Genomic DNA, 10,844 nt, shown 5'->3' with positions numbered 1-10,844 from the left:
CTCCCGTCGCTATCAATTTATGAACTGGGAAACCATGAACACGGCTCTGATTGAACGGTGAGTTTGAACCATCTTAATCTTTTTTTTTTTTGTGGTGAATTAACTGTCTCTTAAGGTCAAGCGGAACACACTGCTTTGTAGACGGTACCCGACAGCGTGTATAGCAGGTAACCCAGCCGGGCTTATGCTTCAGGCACCATAGGATTAGGAGGCTCTGGAAATGATGGGGAAATAGCCTAGCGTAAACTGTTAATAAGTGGATTTAAAAAAAAAAACAAAAGAAAAAGAACAAAGAAAGAGGTTAGTGGTGACAGGGCTTCATGTGAGATTCTGTAAGCATTTCAGCATATCTGCGGGCATGAGCTACCCACCGAAAATGGTCCAGTATGCACGTGCTCTATTACGTCCTGGGCTAAAGGACTTGGGGCTACATATGGATTAGAACGCTAATCCTCTTTTAGACTAAAGGTGGGTCTTGTTATTTATCTTATGTACCAATACCGCGACACCTATCCCTTTGGCTGTGCTAAGGTGCCAGTCAGGTATCGAATTCTGGTTTTAGCCAATTAAAAACCCTACATTTAAAGATACTTAACCCCGCTAGGAAATAATAAGATGATAGAAGTACTAGTAATGCTGTGAGTTATAAAGAGCTACATCGCACATATTACAGCCGAACCTAGCGTATGGGGCCTTTTTGACGCTAAAAAGGTACCCGTTAGGTATCGCAGAAAAAATGGGGCCGATACCTGACTGGCACCTTAGCACAGCCAAAGGGATGGAAGAGATGATAGCGTTGGGAGTATGTCCCAGAAGAAGAGAAGACTGGGAAATATCGCTATAACTGAACTCTTATTATCTATTTTCATTGTGTGGTGTTAAGCCGAACCTTGCATCATGGTAGGCTCCATTGCGGGGGACCCTGACCAGGTGGGGCAGCCGAGCCCCGCAGCGCCAAGGCGATCGACCCGTTTAGTGACGTCAAGCGGGGATGGGAAGGAGGTATCTCGACGGGAAGAGCCGGTCGGTGACGGATACTGGGAGGCAAGCGCATAAGCGCGCCCGGCGAGCGTCATCTACAGAGTCGGATTCGGGGTCGACGGTCAACGTTGAGAACAAGTCACGTGCTGCATGTGTCTTCGCCCAGTCCAAATAGCCTTCGCCTGCTTGCCCAGTATGTAAATTGAACCAGGTTCTTCCGTTCTCTTTGAACCGTGGTAGTTAAACTGTCGATTTCTGGTTTCCTAATAAAAAGATAGGCAACACTGGCAGAAAAATATTCCAAGGCAGTGCATCCACACGCATCCACATTGACGCCTCGGTACCCCAGTTTATATGAATTGCCACGTTCAACGTTCTGGTCGCACTCGGCGTTACATCATTATCCTCAGAGCTTTCATAATCACGGCTGACTGCGTTCTAAGCTGGCCATCTCGTCTGTGTATTCAAAGTCGGTTGCGTCGGCATGTTCGGCAAGCCAAGACTCGACAGTCGATGCATTCGTAAATGTACTGAGGAAGCTGATTCCGACATTCCTCGCACTGAAAAGAGCCCTCACGGTGCCTCCAAGTCTCATGTCGGCATTCATGATTATCTCGCAAGTTCTGCTGTTCTTGTTCCATTCGGACAGCTCGCTCCGCATCGTCCAATCCGTGCCCCGCATCTCGATCAACAACAGCAGTGGCACGATCCAGTAGCCTGTTTTCATGCCACTGTTCACAAGCACAAGTCTTCCACCTCTCTCCGCAAACGTAACAAAATTGAGCGCCACAGCGACACGCTGACGTAGAGTTAGGACGAGATTCTGAGGGTCATGGTTCTCCAACTTACTAATGTGATTACAGCCAGTACTGAGCTCCACCAAGATGCGGCAGGAGGAACATCGCTGCCAACCTCGATCATTCGCCATCCGAAGGACATGCAGCGTGGCTACATCAGGAGGACAATCACTCTCATGTGCGGGTCCTTTACAGCTCGTGCAAGTGCTACTGTAGCACTTTACACATGTTGCTCTATTACCGCGAATGAACTGTGGTGGAATGAAGGTGGAGCATGGTGAGTTATGACAATACGTTCGATTTGGGGTGCCATGCTCTAGCTCTTTCGCGCGATACCTCCCTGCAAGCTTGGCCGGAATAAATATCTGATTTAAGCCAAGAGGGATAGCCTGGCGGCAACACCGAGCGGGGAAAAGAGAATCGTCACTTATCGCAGCCTCGAACAGCCCAGCGATACATGTGCGACAATAGTCATGGGAACACGGGCAACGTATCGCGTCAATGTACGAGACATCCTCTTCGCAGCCGGTACAGTGTCGAGTATTGTAGTCTGCACGCAGCTCGCCTGCTTTCGCCCCTTGTGACGAGGATTCAGCATGAGCAGCATGAGTAGGCAAATCGCCGGCACCAACGAATAAGACGGCGAGTTTGCCCATCATCTCATCATCAATAAGCGGCACAGATGAGTATGTGCGTGGCGGGTTGTTCGTAGAGTCGAAGTTTGTCGCGTATTCTCTGTCGTACGTGGCCTGCTGCTCTTCATCGATACTGGCTTGGATGGCATCACCATCCATCAAGGTCGCTTGAGCAATGCTGCGGGACATGATATTGTCAGAAATGAAAGTCTGGAGCTGTTCAAGATCGTTCTTGAATAATTGAGCTGCAAATTCAACATCCGGTTCCTCGCCAAAAGCGTGCTTCCCCCTAAGCAAGCCCTCTGCATCCTCCAATTGGAGTCTCAGAATTAGGTCGAGACTTGCATTGTCAATCGGGTAAGCCATGATGGGTAACCAAAAAGCTCTTGTATTGGGGTAATGGTTATCGTTATTGTGGTGTTGATGCCGCTGGTGGTGTTGACGCCGCTGTGGTGTTGACGCCCCTGAAAACTGATGCACATCTCGATCTCAGGCTGACAGTATTGCTGCCTCAGATTGAAAGCAAACACACTAATAATTCCCAACGCGGAGGGTTGTATTGCAACCGGCGGAATAATATATTCCCGACGGTTCCAGAACCCGTTTAAAGTAAAGAGGAATGGAATTTTGCTCGAGACAGTGCTCCGGGCATCCCAATCAAGTTACGGCTCGCTCAGCGACCTCCTCCAGTTGTATTAGTTTGTAGACCCACCACACCATATCTTCTATGGGTGTAGTGTGCAGGGAGCTCCAAGTGGCCAGGGACAGGGGTTGGGCTTCAGGGCAAGGGGTAGGAAACGGCTGCCTTGCGGGAAAGCCTCCCGCGAAGCCGCGGACTCTAGTCAAGTGCTTCCTCCAAGCTACGGACCAGGGCGTTTGTGCCAGGTGGGACGGCCTTGCCGGGGGTCGATGTTCCGTCCTTTTGTAAATACTGTATTGTGGAATTCATGTGAATACTGCCACGCTAGCCTGACCGCATTCACCTATGCTCACGTTGAACCGTCCATTGGATGGCACTCGTTGCATTCGTTCATCGTGACTACCCTACATTACCTTTGCGGATAACACCTTTCTGTCATGAGTCTAATCTGTATCTCCATATGTAACCACGTAACATTATAGTGCCTCTACGAGTTTACCCCGGACACCATGTTAATAGATATTCTGCTTTAATAGTGCCCTGTTTGGTATCCAGGGTGGCAGTGGGGGCTGGACGAGAACCCTTAGCTGTGAACTTGTGGGTAACTCTCGTTCCAGTCCGTTATAAGCCCGTCCGTAATTATGGGGTGTAATTTGCCGATAAATCTCTGCGTGAACTTGGGCACAGGATATTAAAGCACTATCTTTACGCTGTCTATAAAATAATGTTATCATCAACGAAACTAGTGGGCTGTTGATAATCCCGCTATGAAAAGGACAGTAATGTATATGGCAATACATTATTGATACGTGTCTAACTTCACAGAAGGTATTAATGGTATATTTCTGCTGTGGTATAAGACATATGTACAATAGATCACTGCCTTATGTACTTGCTGGATTGTAATACTATTGTTGCTCAGCGTAACTGAGACCTTTCTCGATGAGGCGTACGATTAGTTAGATTGCGCTTCGCTACGTGACATTTAATGCTGTTGGACAACCTGTGGACAGCCAACCCGGCACACGGGGTCAAGTAACCAGAGCTAATGACAACAAAAGTTTATGCGAGTAACTATTGGTCGATGCGACCTTCTTCAGATTAGCAGATTTGGTCAGGGTTCAAAGCCACACCACACCACTAGTAGACTACACATTCGGGGATATGGAATGGATATGGATGATGACTAAGATCACGGCCGTGGTATGGATGGATATGTATCCATAATGGATGTGAGTCCACATGTGGCAAGGATTTCCACATTACCGTGATGATTACTAGTAAGGTAGCAAGAGTCCGTGTTCCATCCGACTCTTGCCGTATCGCCATTATTCTCTCGATGGCTCTATCAGTATTTGACCCAGCTAGTCCGCCAATCTTGCCCGTACACAGCTGTATAAAGTCTAGTATAAGCCGATGGTTAAAACATCTAGTCGATTCCTACGGCTCGTCAGCTGTCCCGCCACCAGAAATAAGTTCAAGTAACCTCTTGCATACTGCTGACATAAGCACCACAATAGGATTGATGAGAATATATGAGGAAAAGATCCATGAACATATGCACAGATGATGCAGCTCTTTTCTGCCAGTCAGGTGGTCATTCATGAGCAGCACCTAAGACCTTAGGTGACGGTGGTGACCTGAATATGATATCTTGACCACGGGATATTGTAACAGTTCAATTAAATATATTAACAAATGGCAAGGCAATTTATGTGAATACTAAAATTAAAGAAGAAAGCGAAAAATAACAAAGAAAAGAGAGGCCTGAGCTCAAGGCAGCTAAACTGCTTTGTCGGAGGTCCGGCCCCGCTAGCCGGAGCAGAGACGGGAACGCAAGCCGAGTTACCCCACTTAGCCCGGTACAGATATCAGTTAACAGATACTTTAGACCTGTCCTATTTAATATGTAAATTGCAGTACTTGTTAAACTTCGGAAGAAAATACCACAATTTCCACTTGTTGCCACATGTGGCCAGTTGATATGGAACCATCCCTTTGAGTGCGCTAAGGTGCCACTTGCGTACCGAACAAGGATGTGAACCAATAAAAAGTCTTGAATCAAAAGGTACATTTTCCTACGAAGAGTTAGTATGATAGTATAAGTACCGACAGTTTCCAAGTTTATAAAAGCTACATCGCATGAGGATTTTAGTGTGGAAGGTTTCGTGGCCGACCTTATTGCCAAAAAGGTACCTGCTAGGTATCGCAGAAAAGTGGGTCTGTTACAAAAGTGGCACCTTAGCGCACTCAAAGGGATATGTGAGTCCATATGTGGATTTTCGTGTAGTGGCTTTGAACCCTGGATTTGGTACAAAGGCTCCAGCTGCAAATCCCAGAGAAGGCCCAACAACACATCTATGGCTCGTATTTTTGTCTCCATAGAGTCCCCGCTTCTTCTGTTATGAAACACCGGGATTGGAAGGAGATTGTGGATAGTAAGTTAAAAATATGTTATTAGAGATGTGAGGGTGACTGGTTCGGGGTGGATAAGGAAGATTGGGGGCAATTGCAGGAAATCCAGCAGTATGACTACCTTCATGGCTATTCTGATGGCGAGCGTGAGGTACTCAAGAAAATTGGAATACCATATTTGAGAAGAACATTGAAGATAATTGGTAGTAAATACAAGAGTTGGTCATCATCTAGTTTTAAACCAAAACCTCATCCTCGTGGGGTGGGCCACAGCAAATAACAAGCAGCTGGGCCCAAAAAGTAACAAGCCACAAGTTCTCTGAAGGTGCAAGACAACAAGATAACCAAGAAACAGCGCTCTATCAGGATATACAAAACTCAAATATCGGTAATGGACTAAAAGCAATTGTCGCGCGGGGTCAAGTCGAGAAGATGTATATAATGAGAGAGATGAAGAACGCAGACCAGCACAACCGACCGAGCCCGATACGAACTTCTAGCAGCAGGGAATGGGCTAGCTGCCAGTATACATAATCCATTAAACCAATACAAGGCACCACCCGTGCAAGTGCTCCGTGAGATCGTAGTGAATATTCGGAACCCGGTCACCATATCGAGCCTACGGGCAATGAACTCCCGTAGCTTAAAAGCACACGTAGACCGTGCTATAGAATAAAGCGGAACATACATGGGCAAACCGTTTGAACGGTCAAATATTTCTCAAACGTTTAAACGGTTCAAAAATATCGTAAACGGTTAAACGAACGAGTAAACGATTTTAATGAACGAATAAACGATTTATGGTGGTAATAAATACCCACTACGCCTACCTGCTCTAATACCAGTCGAAATAATGCCCACTTTCGTCGTCTATGTCCTGAGAGTCACCCTCCGGCTGTGGAATTCCGATTAGACCCATCCCATTTTCATGAAGAGGCCGTATAACTCATTGACGCAGCCAACTGCCCGTACATTCAATCATCTTGATAGTTTTGCATGTGATTCGTAATCTATCCAATGAACACGTTCTTCTTGTCCCAGACAACGTTCTCTCCGGTTCTAATAACTCTATAGGGATAGAAAGAATACTAATAGCTATGCGGCTAAACTTGGAATACTGCTTGACACCGCCACTCCAGAGCTGTACAATCGGCAGTGTGTCCAACAATCAAGTACCTTGACTTACTTGGTTGTGATTGCTTGATACTTGTCAACCAAACAAAGAATAACCGATATGTCAGATAACATATTGTAACTTGTAAGGGGCAATGCGGTATTCAGCTAGACGCGTGATTAAAAACTAACAAATTCATTGCCTTTCAGAGAAGAGGAATTAGAAACTTTCCAGGAGCTGGCTGCCTAGTTACACAGTCGTTGTTTAGGGGGCTGCTACAGAGATTGGCTTCATTTGGTAGCGTTATTGCAATCGCGTCAGCCGATTGCACCTTAACGGTATAGCGCCCTACACATATTCATTTTAGAAGGAGATTTAGACTAATATTAATAAGTCTAAAGGATTTACTAACCGTAATAGCTGAAAATCGTTTAACGGTTTAAACGGCTTTAGAATGTACTTAAACGGTTAAACGGTCCAACACGTGTAAACGCTTTAAACGGAACGAACGAACGAACGAACGAACCAAAGTGCCCATGTATGAAAAAAAGGCACTCTCGCTGTCAGGACTCTTAAACACCTTGGATGGTGTTGCATCTTAAGAAGGGCGGGTATTAATTATGACTACGAATCACATTGAAAAATTGGACGAAGCGCTTATAAGACCGGGCCGTATTAACATGAAGCTTGAAATTCCGCTGGCAGATTCAGACGTGACGAAAGACCTGTTCAGCTTCGTGTTCGGGCCCGATAAACGATATGACGCCATTGATGATGAGATAATTTTAGAATTAAGCAGGCTTGCAGGAGACTTTGCCAAGAAAGTCCCAGAGCTTAAGTTTAACACAGTGCAGATTATGTCTTTTCTCTTAGGCTACCTGTCGACAGATAAGGAAAGTGCCGGTGGCTTAATAAAAGAACACATGCAGGGTAAGGGGGTCTCAACAATAAGCTTACTCCATACATTCTGTAAGCTAGGAGACTGCTACGGTGGCATATTAGCTAAGGTTCGCAGTTGCTGCTATAACTCTATATCTAGTATTTTAAGCGATTTTAATGGTTTAAGTAGTTTAAGTAATTTAAGCTATATATATAAAGCTAATCTTTACTTTATTAATTCTTTTATATAAAGAAATTAATTATTAACTTAAAATATTATAAGAAAATATTAGCTATTATTTAATACTTTTACTTAAAGCTACTTAACTTAAAGCCTCTTTAATTATATAATAAAGTAATAAGAGATATAATATAATAAGTAGTATATATATAATTAAGTAAATAATAAAATATATACGTATAAGCTTATAATATTATAAGATTTTACTTAATTTTATTCTCGTTTAACTTAATTAACTTATCTTAAGTTCTTAGCCTTTTAATTAAATTAATTAATTATTCTTAAAAGCTAATACTTAATCTTATACGTATATTTATTATAAGTAATTTACCTTAATCTTTATTAGAGTAAAAAGACACGCGATTAAGCTATTTATAATTATTATACGTATTACTAAAATAGCCTAATAATTATATGTAAATAAGAAATAAAGAGGCGAATTTATTTATATTTTAAGCTATTTACCTATAATAATAATTATAAGAATCCCTATATATAATACCTCTTAAGTAAATTAAAAAGGTATTAATATATAAGAGCCTTTTACTCTTAATTTACTTAAGTTTAATACGATTTTTAAGAAATTATACGTTTTACCTAAAAAGCTTAAGAATAACGCGTTACTCTTATAAAAAAAGCATATAATTTAAGACTATTCCCGCTTATATAAGTTAAAAGTAGTTAAGGTATACTAAAAATAACACGTATAAGACTCTAATAGAATTATTAATTATTATAATAATAGTTTTATTAAGTTATTTATACGTATAAGATTTCTTATTATATTAAAGCTATAAAAGTAATAGCCTTATTATTATTAATTATATTACTTATTTTTAGCTTTATAAATATAATAAATACTAATAAATACGTATAAAAACATGTTTTTTTATTCTATAAATATTAGTTATATAATAATAAAAAAAAGAGAGTATTATACGTATAATACTATTATTATTACTATTATTATTTTAAAGGAAAAAGAAGAGAAAAAAATCATATAATTTAATAGTAGCTAGTAAAGTCTTTTAAGGCCTTAGGTATATAACCTTTTTCCTTTTTTTCTTATACTAGCTAGTATTTAATTATTTATAGCTAATAAGAGATATTTATAGTTATTAATAAAAGAAAGGTACGTATATATTATACCTTATATAATTAATATAAGCCCTATTATATTGTATAATATTAAAGCTATAATATATTAAGGTATAATAATACCTTTTTTATACCCTCTCTCTATTAAATTTTTCTTCTCTTTTTATCTCTCTTTTTTATATACGTATAATAGGTTTAAATAACTAAAGAAAATAGTGCTTAAAAGTGCTATTATATATATATAAAGAGATTTAAAATATATACCTTAACTCGCTTTATTACTATTATTATAGTAAATTTTAGCCTATATTAATTTTAATTAATTCTAATAATAAAAGCTTTTTATTACGTATAAAATCTTAGGTATTAACGTAGGTTTTTTAATTAATAACTTTATAAATTATATTACTATTAAATTTAAAGTATAATTATATAATAAACTTTTTAAAATTCTTTTAAGCTTAAACCTAAAAAGTTATATAAGTAACTTATTAATTCTTATATAAGAACCTATAAGAAAATCTAGTTAAGCTACTTATTTAAGTAATCTCTTTATTATTATTTAAGACTATAATAAGTAGCTTCTTTATTTTAAAGACGTATATAAAGCTTAGTTTATATAAGAAGCTAGAATTTTAAGTATATATTAATATAAAATAGGTTTTATTAAGCTTTTACTTCTTAAATAATATAAGAAACTTTATAAATATTACCTAATATTAGAGAATAATTAAATTTAAGACTTTATATAACCTAGCTTTAAAATATATTTTTATAATTAAATCTCTTAATAGCTTAAAAGAACTTAAATAAAGTAAGCTAGCTTTTATTAATTAAATAACTAAAAATATATAAAAGAACGTACGTTATTTAATCTTTTTAAATAAGATAATTTATATAATTTAAATATTTAAGATAATTAAGTTATTATATAAATAAATTTTTAAGTCTTAAAGAATTAAAAGCTAATTAAAAAAGAGGTTATTAATAATAATACTATAATTAATATATTATATATAAAATTCTCTTTTACACGTATAATAAGCTTATCTCTTAATATCCCTTAAAGCTCTCTTTTAATTATTTTAATTAAACGTAATAAATTTATAAGCTTAAGTTAAGCTTCTTATATAAAATTAATAAAGAAAGCAAATAATATAAAATATAATAAACCTACTTCTTATTTATAATATATACGAAAATAGTAACCTATATAAAAAGATTAAATATTCTTAATCTTTTTATTTTAAAAGTCTTATAATTAAGCTTAAAGATCTTAAGATATTAGGTCTTCTTAAAGAGTTAGGTTAATAATAGGCTTAAAGTTTTATTAAAGAAGCTTATATTAGTTTAAATTAGCGTATAAGAAATCTTTTTTTTAGTTTTATACGTATAAATTATTAAGCTTTTTTATAAGAAATAAAGTTAAGTTATAAAATTAATTCTTAATTACTTACTTAATAAGCTTAAATTTATTATTATAAAGTAAGATAAGCTAATAAAAATAAACGTAAATAATCTTAACTATTATTACTAATATTAAGGTTTTATAGCTCTCTTATATATTATTCTTATATTTCTTATATTAAAAAAAAGTTAATATTAATATTATAAAGAGAATTAAGTATTATACGTAAAACCTTTTAATTATTAGTATCTTTATTAGTATTTAATAGTATACCTTAATTTTAAATACTTTATATATAATAAAGATTTATAAGATACCTAAAATAATATAATCTTTATTCTTTTACGTATGAATTTTATACTTATTTTAAAGCTAAATAAAGTCTATAAATTTATCTTAAATTATAAGTATATAAATTACATATAATATAATTTAATTTATAAGGTTACCTTTAATGAATAATATATACTTAATTAATTTATTAAAGAATAATATCTATTAATTTAAGGCACTTAATTATAATTACTATTATTAGCTTTTAATATATATATTTCTTATATTAAAGTTATATATATAATAAAAGCTAATTTAATTCTTTTAAGTGTAAGAATATTAATTTTTATTTATATCTTTATA

At 37.1% G+C, this 10,844-nt stretch overlaps 1 protein-coding gene across 1 annotated transcript; it reads right to left on the bottom strand.

The window, feature by feature from the left end:
• Positions 1 to 994: 994 nt before the first annotated feature.
• On the bottom strand, positions 995 to 2,885 carry J3458_019693 (uncharacterized protein). The gene is made up of 2 exons (XM_066121641.1): positions 1,831 to 2,885; positions 995 to 1,780 (listed from the first exon to the last, which is right to left on the bottom strand). The coding sequence occupies exons 1-2, from the start codon at positions 2,777 to 2,779 to the stop codon at positions 1,446 to 1,448; spliced, it is 1,284 nt and encodes a 427-aa protein (XP_065973258.1). The 5' UTR covers positions 2,780 to 2,885; the 3' UTR covers positions 995 to 1,445.
• Positions 2,886 to 10,844: the final 7,959 nt, after the last annotated feature.

The sequence above is a fragment of the Metarhizium acridum genome (genome assembly GCF_019434415.1).
Source record: "Metarhizium acridum strain ARSEF 324 chromosome Unknown scaffold_568, whole genome shotgun sequence".
Classification (NCBI taxonomy): domain Eukaryota; kingdom Fungi; phylum Ascomycota; class Sordariomycetes; order Hypocreales; family Clavicipitaceae; genus Metarhizium; species Metarhizium acridum.
The sequence above is the reverse complement of the archived record's forward strand: the minus strand, read 5'-3'. Positions and strand labels throughout refer to the sequence as shown.

What these genes read in the sequence shown, in the direction of transcription:
- J3458_019693 (XM_066121641.1), bottom strand. Translation starts at nt 2,779, where the DNA reads ATGGCTTACCCGATTGACAATGCAAGTCTCGACCTAATTCTGAGACTC. An exon ending in TACTGGCTGTAATCACATTA is followed by an intron (nt 1,781 to 1,830) that starts GTAAGTTGGAGA and finishes ACTCTACGTCAG; the next exon opens with CGTGTCGCTGTGGCGCTCAA.